Below are 20,160 nucleotides of genomic sequence, written 5' to 3'. Positions count from 1 at the left end.
TTAGTAAACCATCAGGCCTAGAGCGATTCAATTTAAATTCCAAGATTTTGCAAAAAATCTCGTAGGCATCGTGAATTTTGTTAATGTTGCATAAATTAACTCGTGTCAAATTTATAGAAACGTTCTTATCCTAACTTTTGAAATTCTGAGATTTTACCCTGTTTGCGTGGGAAAGCTATCGATAGATACATACTACCAAATTTGATACAAAATTTCGACATTTCCCAAAAAATACTAGGAAATTTCTAAAAAATACCTAATGAATTATTAGCGTTGTATAAAATAACCCGCACCAAATTTTATGTCCCTAGTGCTTGTAATTTTTCCCGTAAGAACCTTTTACATGGTATTAGAAAACTTTGAAAAAAAGATGGATGAAGATAATGATGATGATGAACACAGGTAAAGTCGTTCCCGAGTTTATGGCATGACAAAGTAAAATAAGGATAAATTTTATACTATCTTTTTAAGTAAAATGCTATAACAGCGTTAGATAAACAGAAAACCTTAGCTAAAAGATCTAAAACTTTCCAGAATAAACTAAAAATATCATTCCGCTATCTGGCCACGCTTCAAACATTTAATTTCTAACCAACATGCTCCTCTACAAACATCATTATGTTAAACATAGACATTAAAACAGTAATTACATGTCAGAACATAACTCAAATATAGACACAATGTTTAATATTTATACAACCCTTATCCGACAAGGCGGAAAAATATAGCAATATTTTGTGAAGTCGAAAGTTCTGGAAGTTGGGATCGCTTGGCCCTGATATACTCTTCTGAAAGTCAATCAGGACGGGTAACTTTATCGATTATAAAGATGTTATTAACAAAGTTCTAGTTTTTGTGTAGATGATGAATCTTGTTAACCCTAGACTTATCCAACTAAGGATGTTAACGAAAGACCAATGAAATGAGGTCACTGAAAAGTCATTTTGGATCCAGGAGTTTATAAAAAAGCGTTACAATTGTGACGTTGTGTGTTGTAAATTGTGTGTTATATATATATCTAAAGTGGCAGTTGGCGGGGCACATTGCTCGCAGGACTGATGGGCGATGGGGTCGGAAGGTTCTCGAATGGCATCCGCGGTCCGGGAGACGAGCTGTCGGTAGGCCTCCAACAAGATGGAGCGACGACTTGGTTAAGATCACGGGATCGCGGTGGATGCGGAAAGCACAAAACCGGTCTGAATGGAGAGCCTTGGGGGAGGCCTATGTCCAGCAGTGGACGTCTTTCGGCTGACATGATGTTAGTTATATAACCGGCTAAATTACAAGACCTGCTTAAAGGCAAAACAATATTTAGCTCCTTGTGACTGGCCCCTATTACAATAGCCGCGGTGGCCTTCTCAAATATGGGGCATTGTGGGATCTTGGGTTAAATTTGGGTTCGCACAACAAACAAATCACATCATAAACAAAACACAACAAGCAGTGTTGCTTAGTGGCAAGGTTTTACCATCCGTGAAATCAACAATCCTCCTTACGCTTAGCGTATTCATTTATAATCCACTAACAAGAAACATCCCAAAGGTTGTTCGCACCTTAAACCTCAAAGTTTAAAGTGAGAAGTTTTTAATATCCCCTGTAAAGAAGTAACCGAAGTGAAGAGGTGCTTCCATTAGCTGAAATCGCCCTATTTACTCTGTGAAGTGGCCGATCTCGCTAGTCTGTAGTCATTAGGTCCTCGGAGGGAAGTATACCAGCGATTATACAACTTGTTATTTTTACTGACTAAGTTAGACTTGATCATTATTATAAGTTGCTTTGAGTAAGCTTAGACTTTTGCTTCCAATAAGCACTGCGTTAACATTGTATCAGTTTTACGATTAGATGATTTTTGATAACCAAATATTTACCCCATCATATTACACCCCATAATTATACCCCAATCAATTATACCCCTCAAAAAAGGCGTGTATAACATTCCACCTTTCATTCCATCATTTGGTGAAGTGGAACTAATTATGAAGACCACAGTTGACCATCGGAGTTATTACTCAATAACAAGTATTTCACAGGTTAAATTTTAATTACTTTCACACCTTGCTAAGCAATTTATGCTCCTCGTAATGCATATGGTAAAACGGGTGGTGAAGCACCAGGACTCCTCAAAAATGAACGTCTCTGCATCGGAAAAGCAATCTTTCGTAAAAGGTGACGCGCAGTTAATATTAAATTATTGTATCTTAGATTATTTACATTAAAAAGCGTGAAAAAAAATTATAACAAAAAATTTTGTATCAACTGCTCGTGAAAAATAATTTTCTACCAGTCTAAAGTCGGTCGGTGCCTCAGCACGAGCCAGCAGGAGTGATTGAAGCCCAATTTAAAGTGCGTAGGTGAGGTAGATGACTATAGGTCCACTCCTGCTGGCTCGTGCTGAGGCACCGACCGGCTTCAGATTATACATTTTTTTAATCGTTTAATTTAACCGACTGAGAATCCACGCCACACTTTTTAAATGTCATTAGCTTAATTTTTTGCCCTACTTTAAACTCCTGTAGAAATACTCTGCAGTATTTTACCCGGTACTTTCACAGTATTATGTATATTCTTCCCCTAGTAGCGCCAAGGCATTAGCAGCCGGCCACGGATGCAAATTGTAATATCAGGGGAGTTGGTCCACTACTGTCAAGTTTGCTAACTTTGACATCTTATATTTGAGGTGCTTTATGAGTTTACTTAGCAACTGCTGTGTAACTTGGTAAGTATGCATATAAATGCAAAGTTCTTTTTGAATGATGTTCATATTGATAGTCAAACAATAGATTTTAGGAACTCTTATTCATGTACGCACATAAATTTAGGTCATTTTTATTACACGTCATCGTTTTTTCACTTTTTTAAACACCTCAAATCTGGACATCAAGTATGATTTTATTGTATTTATCCTATTCAAAAACCTAAATGTAATTTCGCTCGGGGCATCTAGTGTTTCCATTTGCATATAGGTGTCTAGACTAGCTTCAGTTGTTTCAGAAAACAAGTGTCTTGGTATACCAAGGTAGTATGCCCATCATGAACCAACAATACCATCGGGTTCCAAAGAAAGACTAGCGTTAGCTAACAAGGTCGACAGCATACTAAGTTAAGACCATTTCACGACAATTTGTCTCTATTTCTCTATATAAAAAATAATAATTTTATTTAAATAAGAATTTTCTCTAAATAATCAAATGAACTGACTCACCCACTATATTCAGCTGGAAAGCTAGAGACATCTTCGGCTCCGTGTTGACCTGGCACTCGTATATGCCCGCGTCCCTCTCTTGAGGGAACTTAATTTGTAGCGTCCAGTTCTCGGACTTGTCTGGTCTTATTACCTGAAAAGAAACTTGCATTAGATGTAGTTGCGTTTAGATAGAAGCTCGCGATAAACGTTATCCAAAAATCTCCGAAGGGGTTTTCTAAAATTATATTGAGTTTTTCATATTCATCATTATCATCATATCAGCCGTAGGATCTTCACTGTTGGACATACGCTTCCCCATAAACGTTCTTCATAATCATTGCATAAAAACCACGTGCCAAATTTCGTGTCTCAGCCCCGAGATTTCGAGATTTTATTTAAATATTATATTTAATAATAATAATAATAATAATAAATTTATTTCGACCAACTCGGATCATACACATAGAAATTAAATAGAAATTAAGAACAATAAGATTACATTACATATACTAAGTGGGCAACACATGCAGCTGGTTCCAGTGGCACATAAATGGACCGTCATTCCGCTCAGAAACTGTCTTCAGGAGGCTGTTGGGGCTGCGAGTGATGCGCTGCAGCAGCGAGGCGACCCGTTTCCGCGGTTATATTTGCTCATATAATAATAATCTTGTTTATTCATGTAACATTGACACATTTTTGACACATCAAAGTGATCAATTATAATTTTCACATTATCAATAGCAACTAAGTAGTTCAAAGGTAAAGTGAATTGTGCTTACCTGAAACCTTTGGTCTGATGTGTAGGTTAATATTCCTGCTGTGAGTATGTGAAGATCTCTTTTTCTTATCCATGATACCTTTAACAAAAGAAAATTTAAACTTAATAACAAAATGACATTAATTGTATTTTATTGTATTGTAAAACTCTTTATTGTACAAAAAAACACATGAAAATAACAGAACACAGGTTATGAAGATGTACAAAGGCGAACTCACCACCACAATCAATTCAAAAACACTTATCGATTGGTATGAGTTCAGACATTTCTGATGATGTCTCGCATTCTAGCATGAAACGCATTGAAAAGTTTAGTAATATGTAATGATAGAAATAAATGGGCCAATCAACTTTTTTACCGACACTAATCTGTTCGCGACATTTTTCAAACAATTGCAGATTTTTGTAAGTAAACATGTTTTTTCTGTAATTTAATAGATGGTGTACATGAGTAAATGCCATCCTACGTAAGTTTAAGCTATTAAACTGTGAAATATCTTGTTGGAAGTAGGATTTTTTGGTAACGCCAGAGACAATTTTGGTAACGCAGGAAACGCCCAAAGTGTCGGTAAAATAGTTGATTGGCCCATCTTTGTCTTAATCATGTATGTAATTTTACGTATGAGCGGTTGATAAACTTTCCGAAGCGATTAATAAATGATCGAGATCTGAAATAATAAAAGAATACAACCAAATTCTGAGCCTCCTGCACTTTTTGAGTCGGTTAAAAATATAAATGTGAGTTGTGAGCTTTTATTTCCATAAATACTGGTAACTAACGGGTATTTCTCATTTTTAGGGTTCCATACACCTCAGTTGGCAAAACCGAAACCCCTTTTAGGATCACTTTTTTGTTCACCTGCCGTTCTATTCTGTCAAGACCCTTTCTGCCAAGAACGCGTTATCAATTAATTTAAAATTAACATTGAACACTCAAGTCTGCTTCTCCTGGAAGCAGTGAAAAAAAAACTACGGCAACACAATCAAAATATACATTCATTTATAAAGGTACTTACATACAAATTGCTTCGGGTCAAAACCTACTCGTATAGGGTACTTCTAGTTCTCCTAGGAGTTTAGAGTTTCGTATGAAGGTGGCTCCAATAGCACAACCAATTTATAAGAAAAGTCTAAAATGCTATTTCAACTGACTGTGTGGGGAAGTGACTGTGTGCACAAAATTGAGAAATACCCTAATAAAACCGGCCAAGTGCGAGTCGGAGTCGCGCACGAAAGGTTCCTTACCATTATCAATATAATATTAGACATTAGCAAAAAAACGGCAAAAAATAGTAGATTATTGTCGTGGCCTGGAAGTAGGCAATTGCTGGCTGAGTATGAGTATTAAACGGACGAGCTTGCGAGTCCGTTTAACTTATATGAAGCCAGCAATTGCTATTCCAGCCGAGACTAATATAAAGCTTTTCCCAAAAATGGTGAATAATTCTGAAATAGTTTAATTTTATTCCAATATTTTTCTTATGCTTTCCCGCCTTTTTTCATTAAAAATAAACTGCAAAAACAGCACAAGCTATTTCAGACCCAATAGAAAAAGTCCGGAGTTCCATCAAAATATCTGATACCGGCCATTAGACTTGGCTGTATACGACTTGTGCCAACATTTCCATGGCCTTTTTAAATAAAATAAAAAAATGTGACTGATTGCAGGCGCGCTAATTCATTATTGTCGAGCTAGCGCGCCTGCAATCTTTTTAACTTTTTAATTTTTCACTGACCATAAACTATGCACTTCACCTTCTGATATGTAAAGAATAATGTCAACTTTTACGTACATTTTTGAGAAAAATAAGTTTGTTGTGTGGGAGCCCCTTAAATATTAATTTTATTTTAATTATTTATTTTTAAAGTGATTATACAACTAAAGATTCCGTGAATATTTCAAGCGTCTACCTGTTACCGTTATTAATATCAAGCAAAAAAACTGGCCAAGTGCGAGTCGGACTCACGCACCGAGGGTTCCGTATAAATATATTTATTATATGATGTAACTAAAAACAATTTCGCAATTTTTCCTTTATCTGTGCTATAAGACGTTGCTTCGTACCAGATTTCAAGATTCTGAGTTTACGGGTAGGTTTAGATTCCCTTGCGAGTTTCGAAAATTTGCGGCATAAACGGCTGTATCTTTTGATTGCATTGGCTTAGAAGTTTGATTTTTTCATAGCTCCAAGGGACAGTAGACTTGAGTATTTGATATAAATTTCAGCTTGATACCTCCACGCGTTCCTGAGAAAAAGGGTCTTGACGGACAACAAAGTGATCCTAATAAGGGTTCCGTTTTTTCCTTTCGACGTACGGAACCATAAAAACGGAAAAACAATCACGTTTTCTGTATGAGAGCCCCCTTATATATTTATTTTATTCTGTTTTTAGTATTTGTTGTTGTAGCGGCCACGTAATATATTTATAATCTGAAAATTTCAAGTGTCTAACTGACGGACGGACAGACAGACAGACAGACAGCGGAGTCTCAGTAATAGGGTTCCGTTGGCATCCTATTACTGAGACCCTAATAAAGCGTGAATGTACCCTAGCGTGCTTATGGAAAACTCGTGCTTCCGGTAAGCAGTCGGCACTTGAAAACTTCCCTGCCATCGCAATCAGTTATGCAAGCACTGTGGTATACCCACTTACACTTAAGCTTGGCTTTTATTCGAACTTTGGATAAAAATCTTTATGTAGGAAAACAATTTGCAAGTCAGACGAGAGTTTAGCGAAATGTATTCGTTAGTATAAAAGTAGTATCAATACTTTATTGAATCAGGCGTTACTTTGCGGAGGTCCATATCAATGAACTAAAATAATTTCCTTGCTCACCCGCGACCTTACGATAGCTAAGCTTATGCAAAATATGCGTGTTCATGCAGTTCCTCCACCTCCACACTGTAAGAATACACACAAATCACACAAACCCATCTATCACCACCACCACACTACACTGACGCGTTTCGAACTCAACCAGAGCTCATCTTCAGAGTGACTGGTAGCATGGTGTACGGTTGTGTCACTCTGAAGATGAGCACTCTGAGGAAGAGGCCTATGTCCAGCAGTGGACTGCTGTAGGCTGATGATGATGATGAAACGTTAGTTGCGAAATGAACGGATCCCAGTACAGCAGAGCGTCGATTATCCGAACTAATACACATGTACTACGATTGCTGTGCCATTGCTGTGCCCTTACAGGGTTCACGTTTGACTCTGTATTAACCTAATCTTAAGAACTATAAACCTACAACGTGAAATGCAATAAAATTTGAATTGAATTGTATTGAATTTAAATGCGGGACGTGGGTGTTCGGAAAACCGGTATTTTCGGATAATCGAACTACCTATATGTATATTGTGTATTTGATTCAACCATCCATATTTACGTAACCATATTAGTTTATCGACTAGCGGTTACTTGGAAGTGACAATACAAGTACAATTAACAAGTCGCGACAAGAGGCTGGAGAAGCACGCGCGGGTCGAGCGGGCGTAGTAGTTCGGATAAGCGGTCGTTCGGTTGAGCGACGTTCGGATAATCGACGCTCCACTGTGTTAGCGTATCCACCAGTGGCGTCGCGTTTTGATGATAACTCGCTTCCCAATGCTTAACATGATGTTAATGATAGACGACCAGATTAACTCAACTCCCGATATTACAGCCTAGTGGTTAGAGACGAAGTGAGGTCCGGGTTCGATTCCCGTGTCGGGGCAGATATTTGTATGAAAAATACGAATGTTTGTTCTCGGGTCTTGGGTGTTTAATATGTATTTAAGTATGTATCGATCTATATAATTATATTTATCCGTTGCTCAGTGCCCATAACACAAGCTTTGCTAAGCTTACTTTGGAACTAGGTTAATTGGTGTGAATTGTCCCGTGATATTTATTTATTTATTTATTTAATGATCCGAGTTTTCGGGATAACGGATAAATAAGATTAAAGGTAAAAAAGTCACTTTTATTTTAACATAGCTGTATTTAACTCGTGAATTACGAGTTGTTGTCCCAAGGGGACGTTTTATCGATGTCAGAACATTAATTGTTATGATAATATTAATTGCTGATACTCGTGTAAAATCGAGCAATCAAATAACCACCTTGAAATGTTATGTTAACGTCGACAGCTTGTTAAACGTAACACCGTTAGAAAACCGTGTCATACAGTGTGAAAACATGTAATAAAATTATGTAACTTGTATTCGGAGGGTTCATCAACTATTTAATGATTATAATACCTAATATTATCAAATAATTATATCGTGAATCATTTCAAGCTTTAATGTAGGTACACAATCTACTTTCTTCTTTAATTTTGCAACATATTTTGTAAAATATGTAACAGTACAACTAATAAATAAATAATTAAATAAAATACTCTATTCAAACTTTAAGGAGATTGTCGCCTAGGGGTACGCATTTTTTCACATAACATTTTAAGCCCTATTATCGGACGTCCGAAAGTGTTTCTCATACCATTTTAACATCATAACGATCACTTCATAATTTTTCTAATACTAACGATCGAAACTCATAATCATCGGAATTCATAATATCACTAATCATACACCTTATTCATAGTAATATTGGTTTTCATATATTTTCTTATAAGTACTAACGATTTAAACTCCTAATCATTCTAATTCATAACGTCAATATTCATAACTTTGTTAATACTAATATTTGTTTTCATATTACGTACATTGAGATGAACTATCCTACTATATGTGCACATTTTGTTTACTATATTTTTTTTACCAAAACTAGAAATAAGGGTTTTTCGACAAAAAAAATGACATTAGATGCCATTCGTGTCGAGAGGTCGTTTTGATGATTTAGAATTGCTTGCGTTTGGCTCATTTGCTTAACCAACCTTAAATTATTTATTTATTTGGTTATGGTTGGATAAGCAAATAAGCCAAGCATGACTGTAACATCAAATAGATCTCAAATGGGCATCTAGTGACCTTTTTATGTCAACAAACGCTCGTTTGTAGTTTTGGTAAAGAATTTTATTGTAAACAAAATGTCGCACATACAGTAGGATAGTTCATCTCAATGTACGTAAACGATAAAATTTACGAGGCAGAAGTTATACAAGCCTTGACCGTTCCTAACATCTCAGGGGCTGAATCTCTCCCCCAAGACCTATCCTCTTAATGAAATGAATAATTCGAGTTTGTGTCAAATCTTGTACCCCCAAGTGGGCTATTTTGATAACTTGAGTTCAACTCCAAACGGTAATCACGGCTTGAAACAAAAACTTTTCTTTGAAAATGTTTTTCTTGTTATACAGTTTTTTTTGTTTTTATTTAATAATAATTTGAAACATAGTGGAGTAAGAAAAATTGCGTTAGGTATTTATAATAAGTAAGTCACAAATCAGGCGGGTTTTTATAAAGAAAACATTAAATTTGATTAAGCTTTTCAATGACAACAGAAATAGCATTTGCTTTAAATGGAGACTTTGTTTGAATCAGGATAAGAATCTAAATTATTTAAAAAAGTACATAAAAAAGCTACATAACAAAAATATAGAGAAATAGTGTGAAATTCCCCATCCAATTTACTCAGTGGAAACGCAATAACTGAGTTTTCTGCGTTAAACGAAATTCAAAGAATTCGCTTCAAATAAAGACATAAAAGCACTTACATTCACTCAATGGGGTTGAAACTGGAGCAATGGATGTCTCCAGTTCAATGGTTTCGTGACTTGAATTATATAATTTATAGTTTTCCCTTTAGTATGTCATTGCCTTTGGATTTTATTCAGTGACCTTCAGGGGAACTTAAACCTTTGGGTGCAGGCAATAAACTGACTTTTCCAATTTTTAGACCTTTTTGTAATGAAGTTTATGTAATTTATTTCAACAATGCCTTAGCTCGGCAAAAGAATAGTGTTCAAAATATTTTTAACACTTTAAAATTAAATAAAAAATCATTTTGCATCTCTTTGGTTGCGGGTTCGATTCCCGTGACGGGCTAATATTTGTATGATGAATACGAATGTTTGTACTTGAGCCTTGAATATACGGACGGACTTCGTCTGTTGTATAATTATTGTGCTCGACTAATGTGAATAAATTTTAAACTGCATTATAAACCTTGTAAATTTGTTACTGTGAATTTTTTAGTGTAAAAAGTAATAGGTAATCATAATGATTAGTGATGGTGTGGAGTTGGCTTCATTGAGGTTTGTGGTTCATAAATTGTTTCATTAATTTTGCACAAAAATGAATAAATCACACAATCAGACAGTCACTATATTATATTATCGAAGCTTTTATAAAAAATCATTAAAATCGCAAACTTTGCAGGTGGTAGGCCCTTGTGCAAGGTCCGCCCGGATTGCTACCACCATCTTGCTCGCTAATCCTGCCGTGAAGCAGCAGTGCTTGCACTGTTGTATTTCGGCGTGGAGAGTAAGACAGCCGATGAAATTACTAGCACTTGAGGTATCCCATTTTAGGCCTCTAGGTTGGCTACTGGTTGGCTACTGCAATCCCCCTGGTGTTACAGGTGTCTATGGGCGGTGGTGAGCTCTTACCACCAGGAGACCCACTTGCTCGTTTGCCATCCAGTCGAATAAAAAAACAACTTCAAAGGTAAACATCCAAACGACATATGGGCTGTCACCGCTTGGCCGCCCAGCAACGGCTAACAATGCCTAGCAACCAAAAAAATATGTAATCTGATAATAATCTGTGAAAATTTCAAGTGTCTTACTATTATGGCTTTAGAGATGGAGCCCTGTGACAGACGCAGCGGCGTCTTTAGCCCATGTAGCGCCCGTGTGCAATTATTACTTTAGCGCCATCTAGGAAGCGCGCAGTCAAAACGCAATAGGTACAAAGTGCCGCGGCCGACGCCCCTAACACTGCTGCGCCCGTGTGCAACGCACACCCTGCACTATAGGTAAAGACGCCTCTGGACAGACGGACGGACGGACAGACAGCAGAATCTCAGTAATAGGGTCCCGTTGGCACCCTTTGGATACGGAACCCTAAAAAGAAACTCTAACGTTAACTCGTCAACTGTTTATCGGATACAGTCAGTCCATCTTTTATTAAAAGTAACCTGGTGATACAAAGCTGGCCGCTACGCCACTATTGATTAGACTATTTTAGCTTAACTAGGTCTCAATGGAATGGCTACACAACCAGTAAATACAGTAGTAACATAGGTTTTAAGTTCTTATCTCCATTAAACGATCGAAATACGGACGGACTTATTCTATTTTATTATTTTATTTTAGAAATTTTATTATAAGTTGCAAGCTTTATATGTATATTAAAATAAGTTTATTCATAAAATATGTTTTTTTGTACAATTTTGCACCCAACTTCCGATTTAATTCAAAATTAATTTCAAAAATCCATGTACAGTCAAGTTCTTAAATTTCTGAGCAAAATTTTGATCAAAAACATGTAAACACGACTCTATTGTTAACGGCATAGAACCCTGTTGAGATATTTTTGATAAAATCTTTGCTTAGAAGTTTACGAACGGGTACAGTAGGTACAGTCGGCTGTACCTACATAGAATGTTGATTTATCTTAAAAACCAAGAGTAAGTTTCTGTTGGGACAATGGAACGTATCGAAAATGTAAATAAGATACTAATACGTCCATTTATGGAAAACTAGTCGTTACCCGCGACTCCGTCGACGTAGATTTTGGCTGTCGCTATCCTGTGGGAGAACTATGCAATTTTCCAGGATAAAAATGTATATGTATTACAAACAAACAAAACTGACTTACAAACTTTCGCAGTATTTAATATTACTAGAAAGAAAGAAGAAGAAAGAAAATACATTTATTCGGAAAAGTAACTTGAACGATTACATAAATGACACAGACAAGGAAAGCAGTTACTATTTACGAAACGGACCCACCTCAGCATAATGCCGGCTCAGGAGCTGGCGCTGGTCTTCCGGTGGGACCGTGAGGCCGCCATTGCACGCTGCGCGTACGACCGGACCGTGTCTATTGTGAACGCCACCGTTTAAAGTCAGCGCTACCAACACAAGCATGACATATGCATGACATTGACAACTGACACGGCCAACCATACGCTCAGCAAGCAAGACGAAAAACAAACAATAACAATACAATAACAATTTTCAATTATAATATACAATATGTAGCAATATTAATCGAATAGTGTGAAAATATGCTGGGCTATATTATATTTACCATCATGTTTATTTTTTTATTAATTTATCTACCGACCCAAACCTCTATTTTGCGCGCAGGCATCGATTGATTCATTTTAAAGGCAAATTGTTACAAATACCTCTTCACAACATTTCCAGCCGCCGACCGCCGCAAATTCGATTTATAATCGCAATGTGCTATTTTGCATAACTAGTTTTGCTGAAGGCTCAGTTGTGTAACGATTTCTGAACGTTGAATTTTGTAAATGGTAGGTATTTTCAATGTACGGCATCCAATAGTCTAAATGACATCGCCTGTCACTTACCTAAATGACTGATTTCGCAATACATTGCTGGTCCAATTAAACTTTAAATTATAACATAAATCATAATAAAAGTTATTTTCCAAAGTTGAAAAACTAAATTAGCTCAAGATGAAGAGAGGAAGCTGTGGTTTAATTTTTTGCTCCTGTTACAGGCCCACCTTGTATGGTTCACGGCAGATACAGGTCACTTCCAAACGAAGCAACTGGAGGAGATATTTCCAACAGTGGACGTCCTATTATAGCACATTCAAACATTTTTTGTGTTGTTGCTAATTTTTGAGATGTGAAATTTAAAATGATGAATCTGCCTTACTCCCCAGTAGAAGGATGAATATTAGAGCGTTTAGATCAGTCGGTTAACGTCATTACTATACTCGTAGCACAACGGAAGGACAAGTTGCAAGACTTTGATCACATTCGATTTGGCATCGGTATTGTGTTTAGTTTTACTTGTGGAAACAATAAAGTCGAAAAAAAAACGCCGCAAAAACGCTGAATATTTACTCAAAAACATTTCGGTTCCTAACTAACAATCGTGTGAGGATTATCTAAGTCCTTATTAAATTGTCTGAAGTGGCCAACAAAATTTAGTCCGCAATCTAAGTAGCTTGTGATAATGTGTCTTTGACAGTCAAATAATGTCAATCAAGCTCAAAAGACTCCAAAATAGTAAGTTGTAAAAGTAGTGTTGTTACCTATTTTATTTTCTTTGTATATAATTGTCTTAGTCTCTGTTCACTGAACCGAATGTTATGAGCTTACAACAAAGAACAAGTGCAAACAGAAGCTTCTTTTATCTTTGCAAAAACATTTAGGATTCGAATATCCTTGCTTTTATAAGTAGAATACTTTAACCGACAATTTACCTCGTGCGAACTATCCAAACCGATTGTTTATTGACATTCCCTTTGTTTCACAATTCGCATTTGTGTTCCTAAAGGACCATTGGGTCATTACAATATCAAATTTTGTGCAGATAAACTGGCCCCAACTTAAGAAAAACTATTTCCGTTTGCATTATCCATTTTCTGCGGTTATTTGAGTGAAATAGTAAATCATTTCACCTATTATACCAAAGATAATTTATTGCCTATCGGATTCGAAAATGGTAGACTTGAATCATGTGCACTGTATAAATAACATTTTTAAAACCATAGTTCTCGCTAGAATATCCAGACAAAAATGCAAATGGGTCAATTAAATAATTTATTGAATCAGGCGTTACTTTGCGGAGGTCCATATCAATGAACTAAAATAATTTCCTTGCTCACCCGCGACCTTACGATAGTTAAGCTTATGCAAAGAACACACACAAATCACACAAACCCATCTATCACCACCACCACACTACACTGACGCGTTTCGAACTCAAACAGAGCTCATCTTCAGAGTGACACAACCGTACACCATGCTACCAGTTGTTAGACTCACAATCTCACATGGTGAAGATGAGCTCTGTTTGAGTTCGAAACGCGTCAGTGTAGTGTGGTGGTGGTGATAGATGGGTTTGTGTGATTTGTGTGTGTTCTTACAGTGTGGAGGTGGAGGAACTGCATGAACACGCATATTTTGCATAAGCTTAGCTATCGTAAGGTCGCGGGTGAGCAAGGAAATTATTTTAGTTCATTGGGTCAATTAAATTGAAGGCTGCGGTGGTTTCAGACAATGAAACTCCCCGCATAAAAAAGGCCAATTGTCGCTAAATGTCAACTATATGGCATTAGCGGCCCACCTTTAGTTCAGAAGAATAGGCTCTTGAAAAGCTTAGCTATACTCATAGGTAATATAAAACAAAAGATGTCATAAACAATAAAAAAACTTAAGTGGAAATGGTCAGGCCATATAATTAGAGGAAGTGAAAATTTGGTCAAAAATTATAGCATTACTAACGACGACGACGACGACGACGACGACGACAACGACGACGACGACGACGACAATAATGATGACGAGTAATGCTATAAAAATCATCGACTCATTTTTAGATTTCCACTACTTCCTGCAGTTTTTCTAATAGGTACAGATCAACTATATAATGGTAATATCCTCTGATCAGATAATTAACACTAATAATTGTCCTAGTTCCAAAATAAGAAAAGCTTGTATTATGGGTATTAGGCAACGGATAAACATAGTTAAATAGATAGATAGGTACAGTCAAAGAAACTGTTTTACGTACTAGGATGGAACCTTTGTGCTACTAAATGTCATGATGACATCCCGTACATCTGCCAAAGAAAGCATAGCTAAATTGGTTATGAAAAGAATTCAGCCTGGTACGTGATTCAGTTTCCTCTACTGTACATTAATATGATGTTACATCCAAGTACTCGAGAACAAACATTCGGATTTCGAAACCGGGACCTCAAGCTTCGTAGTCAGGTTCTCTAACCACTGGACTTTCCGGTCCTCTAAAAATGTATAATTTTAAACGCTGGTAGTAAACTTTTAACAGTTGCTACCCTTTTAGTGTGTCATAACTTGCAAGGCAATTACACATAAAACCGTCTGTTGTGAGCAGGACCACTATGGTTTAACAGTTTCATTATTAGATTCTAAAATGTGTTTTAAACTCTAAAATTTGTTTTAAATTCTAAAAATGTTTTCTGAAACATTATTATTATTAAAATTTTACTAACAAATTAAACTGGACGAAGGAAGTTCCCAATCCGCACTGGGGCCGCGTGGGAACTATTGCCCAAGCCCTCTTGTTCTGAGAGGAGGCCTGTGCCCAGCAGTGGGATGTATATAGGATGGAATGATGAAGGAGGTAGAGTTTGAAAATTTTATAAAAGTATCCGACGAAGAGTTAAGTCCGGCTTCCACGCGAAGAGTTTTCTTGCCACCGTACAAAAGATATACGGTGTCGAGCGATGTTGGTTACATCCACTCAATACTAATCGGCATCGTATATTTGCACAATGTGGCAACGTGCCACACTCAGACGCTGTTGTGTTACGTTGAACACGCCGCGTCGTGGTGTGCCACCCTTACGTCAAGCGAAATCATTAATTGTCGAAAGCAAAAAAAAAAACGTTTTTTTTATGTAAGAGGGGGTAAACGAGCATGTGGGTCACCTGATACAGTCATAACAACAAATATGACTTGTTAGATCATTTCCCCAAAATTGTTATTTTCTTGTAGCAAAATTTTCATTCCCGATTTTTCCCAAATGCTTTTTTTCCCAATATGCTTTTTTACTGAAGATTATTTTCACAGTAGCGTTTTTTCTCAATCAGTGTAGACGGGGCTCCGTTACTTTTGTGTAGTTTTGCCCCTTCGGGCCCATGCAAACTTAACTCGTCGACTCTGATTGGGAAAATAAGCTTCAGTAAAAAGAATATTGAAAAAAAAAGCATTTGGCAAAAAACAAGAATAAAAATTTTACTACTGGACCCCTGTATAGAGGCTTTTTTTCATCGCGATCATCTGATTCGGAACTGAACTCTATCACGACTAATCTAAAATGGCGATTAATTCCAAAAAGAGTACTGACTAAGCTTTTTAATTTATTCCAAAATTTCTGTAAGATTGTAATAAATGACTATAAGTTTCTGTATTTTCTATTTTCAAAGCATTTCTTATTTTATTATATTTTAATATTCTTTTAATTTCATATCCACTCATGCGAACTGGATTGATGATTTTTTTCACTGCTACTAGCCGAGAGATATTATAAGTGTTCGATAGTTATTAATTTCAGCTTGAAACTTCCATGCGTTCTTCTGAAAAAGGGTAGATAAAGAGGTAGATAGACGGACGAACGGACGGGCAATACTTATCCGAACTTAGCCATTTTGCTTTGACGGACTTTTCCGAATGAGGTACGAAACCCTAAAAATGAAGGTCACGGTTCCCCAACAAAAAATTGGCAGACCTATAAATTTTATAAGGAACAATGGACACAAAAGAAAGTTCCCAATGCTTCCACAACTACGACCCAACATTCATAGTTCGAATTTCGGAATTCGCGAACAAAATCGAACCTTTTAAGCCCTCTTTGTAAATTATACCGCGCACTTTTCCCGAATTTGATTTGAACATCTACTTGGGAATAATAGGGATGTACTGAATTTATTTGGAAAACTTTGCCGAAAAGTTTGAGGATCGCAGTCTTCAAACTTTGAGTGCCATTAAAGGTGGGCGAAAAAATGCAATTTGGAAAACTTTTGATGAATGTATTGTACATGACCATGAAATTAAGATTTATTTTTAACCTTTTTACTTACCTATACATTTGATTGAATTCAAGATTTTAATTAACTCTCGATAGGGACGAGTGGCGGAAAGAAGGGGAGGCCTTTACGCAGCAGTGGGACCCTTTAACAGGCTTTTACCTACTTTTAGTGATCAAATTGACTTGAAATACGATCAAATTGATATGAATTTTGCTCGTGAAAATATTTCTCTTCGCGGAAAATACAAATAAAAATCTGATGCTGTCCATTTGATACACAAACTTGAAATATTTCAAGTCGAGTGAAGCTCGCTTGCTCAAGGACTTTGTCTAAGTTTGTTCTCATGCTGTTTGTCTACTCAATAGTATTAGAGAAAGACTAGTAAAGTAATCAAACCAGATTGAACAAGTTGCAGATTGTGGCACTTTATCCGGATATATTTATTTACCCCTTTTTCAGGTCTAAGGGGTTTGAATTTGCTTCATTTACAAGTTAAAACAAAATGTAATATGGGTCAATCAACTTTTTCTTGTTTGTTATTCTGTCCCGTTGTCCAAGAGACAACAGTGACAGAGTTTCTTAAAAAAACGGTTGACATAAAATTATTTGTAATATTATTGTTACGCATAATTGCTTTTAGCCGAATTAGCGATGTGCATACTCATCATTACGCATATTTTTTTACGCATAAAATTAAAAAGCATAAATACAGAAAGCATCATCTTCATGAAGACTAACGTCAAATAGCATAAATACAAAAAGTCATAATAATAAATTTGCATCATTACAAAGTGTATAACCACAATCACGAGCCTGATGCACTAAGAGAAAAGGTTAGTTTTGTGTTAATATATATTTAGGAACTAAGGCAAGGTCGACGGAGGTCCGCGAAGCAGCGGTGTGGAGAGTGGCGATAAAAACGGTGCGCATACGGTGCGTCACTGCGATTCCGTGCCGTCACCGTTTTTCAAGCAGCGGTTTGGTCGCACCTTTATAAAATAAGATGAGAAAAAGAAATCACTTCCACTTAACATCTATGGAAGGTATCTTAACTTTTTTTTTCTCTTTTTTATTCTACAACTTTGCAACTTTGTTGGCTAACTATATTGATGCAAACTTACAGCTTTCTTATACTAATAGTCTCTAAAGTTAAGCCGCGGACGGAAGGACAGACAGACATGGCGAAACAATCAGGCTTCCGTTTTCACCATTTTGATAACGGAACCCTAAAAAAGTAGTCTAGTATTTCGAGCTACGCTTACCGCCTTATCGCCTAGCTGTTCGACCCGGCAGTGCAGGAATGCCGTCTGGCCGACCACGGTGGTGACGTTCCGGGGGACGTTGTACTCGAAATACGGGAACGAGCCCACGCTGTCCTCCCCGTAGTGCGCTGTACCTGGAACAAAAACCATAATATAATTAATTTATGGAATCAGGCGCTACTTTGCGGAGGTCCATAGGTATCAATGAACTAGAACAATTACTTTGCTCACCCGCGACCTTATGATAGCTACGTTTATGCAACATACCTCCACATCGACATTGTAAGAGAACACAAAAATCACACAAACCCATCTATAACCACCAATACACTACACTGACGCATTTCGAACTGATGCAGAGCTCATCTTCAGAGCAAGACCAGATCTGGTAGCATCGGGAACGGTTGCGTTTGTTTAGTTCACTCGTATAAGTGGCACATTAGGCCGAATCGGAAAACGAATCATTGGCAGGCATCCCATTAGTCCTCCTAATGACATCAACGACGTCGAGCAATCGTCGGATGATAGTGGCGAGTCATCATTCATTGTGGCGTTCTAAGGGGGTAGGCCTTAGTTTAGCGGTGGACGTCTTCTGCCTGATGATGATTATGTGACCGAAGTTCCATAGCTGATATATTATGATATTATGACCCACGGAAATAACGCTACAAAAATTCGACGTGAATATGCCTGCAAAAAAGCCGTGGTGGCCTGGTGGTTTGACCTATTGCCTGTAAAGCAGAGGATCATGATTTCGAACCCTTGCTTGCACCTCGAAATATTTTGAAAGTCATATGCGAAATTACATTTGAAAATTACCACGAGCTTAACGGTAAAGAAAAACATCGTGGGAAACCTGCACAAACCTGTGAAGCAATTGAATAGTGTGTGTGAAGTTCCCCATCCGCACTGGGCCCACGTGGAAACCAAACCCCTCAGATCCTGAGAGGAGACCTGTGCCTAGCAGTGGCTATATAAGGTGGGATGATAGATAACCGGTCTGTCGGCCTGACGGTCTGTTACAGGACCGAAGAAAAGTGGAGCACACGAGTCCTGGAATGGAGACCACGGACGGGAAAACGTACGTAAACGGGAGGGCGTCCTGAGGCACGGTGGACGGACGACTTTAAGAGGGTCGCTGGCGGCGAATGAATGCGAGGGGCTGAAGACAGAGTGTTGTGGCGCGCCATGGAAGTGGCCTGTGTCCAGCAGTGGACTGCTGTAGTCTGATGATGATGATGATAGATGATGACACCTGCAATGCTATATCAATTACTAACGGCAAATTGGGCAAACTTTTGTCATTTTTTCGTGTGATCAGCGAAGGTAATTTCGGCAAATGTGTTACTAGTAATAGAAAGCAATGCTGATACAATAAAGCCGAAATTCGGTCACCTAATTTCAGCAAAGTATCCTATAATAAGACACTTAATAGTTCTGCCCAATTCAAGTCTTCAGCTGCTTTAATTTCCGCGAAGAGTCATAGTTTTTTAAGGTTTATAAAACTTTGCGCTCCAAAGAAGTTTTAATTAACTAAACACTTTTTTTAACTAGGTTACCTCGAATCCACAAATCTCTACAACTATCATGCGACAGCAAAATCACATCGTTACTTCCGACTTACTAGCTTTTCACTTAAAAGCAACAGCGTAACTTAAATTCAGTTTCGCACTTAGTTTATAATTGAGTTGCTCACTTTAATACCTCAGAGAAGCAGTAAGACTTGTAAGGCCTTTTGGCACTGTGTCGTCAACATAAACGTACAACTGTAAGTCCGGAGTAAGTACGTCACCGAGTTGCAACGCAAGATTGAGGAGTTCTAAATTCAATGAAGATTTTGACAGAATGAACTACATCCTCCATTATCCTCCAAACTAAAAATATTTTCGTATTGCCGGGTGACATTTTTGAACTTATGGATTTACGCGTCAGAGGCGGCATACCAACTTTACCATGGGTAATCTGACCAACCACCCGAAAATCGTGATCGCTTCCTTGCACCAATAATGGCATTTAGTGCCAACTATCAGAAGTCAGGTCTAGATCCCTAGTTTTAAAATTGGATTTTGATCAAAGCTATTCATGTTGGTAAGAAGACCGGATGGCCAAGTGGTTAGAGAACCTAACTACGAAGCTTAAGGATTCGATCCCCGGCCGGGGCAGATAGTTAATACGAATGATTGTTCTCGGGTCTTAGACGTTTAATATGTATTTAAGTGTGTATTTATCTATTTAAGTATATTTCTCCGTTGCCTAGTACCTATTCATGA

The 20,160-nt window shown here is 37.4% G+C and overlaps 1 protein-coding gene across 2 annotated transcripts in view; it reads right to left on the bottom strand.

The window, feature by feature from the left end:
* LOC141440382 (zwei Ig domain protein zig-8-like) overlaps positions 1–20,160 on the bottom strand; it is a 160,304-nt gene that overhangs the window by 11,834 nt on the left and 128,310 nt on the right. For both annotated transcript variants that reach the window (XM_074104888.1, XM_074104889.1), the window contains exons 3-5: positions 17,891–18,024; positions 3,964–4,041; positions 3,203–3,335 (exon numbers count right to left, since the gene is read on the bottom strand). In XM_074104888.1, the coding sequence (XP_073960989.1) occupies positions 3,203–3,335; positions 3,964–4,041; positions 17,891–18,024 (345 nt within the window). The remainder of the gene's footprint in view (positions 1–3,202; positions 3,336–3,963; positions 4,042–17,890; positions 18,025–20,160) is intronic.

The sequence above is a fragment of the Choristoneura fumiferana genome, chromosome 22 (genome assembly GCF_025370935.1).
Source record: "Choristoneura fumiferana chromosome 22, NRCan_CFum_1, whole genome shotgun sequence".
Taxonomy (NCBI): domain Eukaryota; kingdom Metazoa; phylum Arthropoda; class Insecta; order Lepidoptera; family Tortricidae; genus Choristoneura; species Choristoneura fumiferana.
The sequence above is the reverse complement of the archived record's forward strand: the minus strand, read 5'-3'. Positions and strand labels throughout refer to the sequence as shown.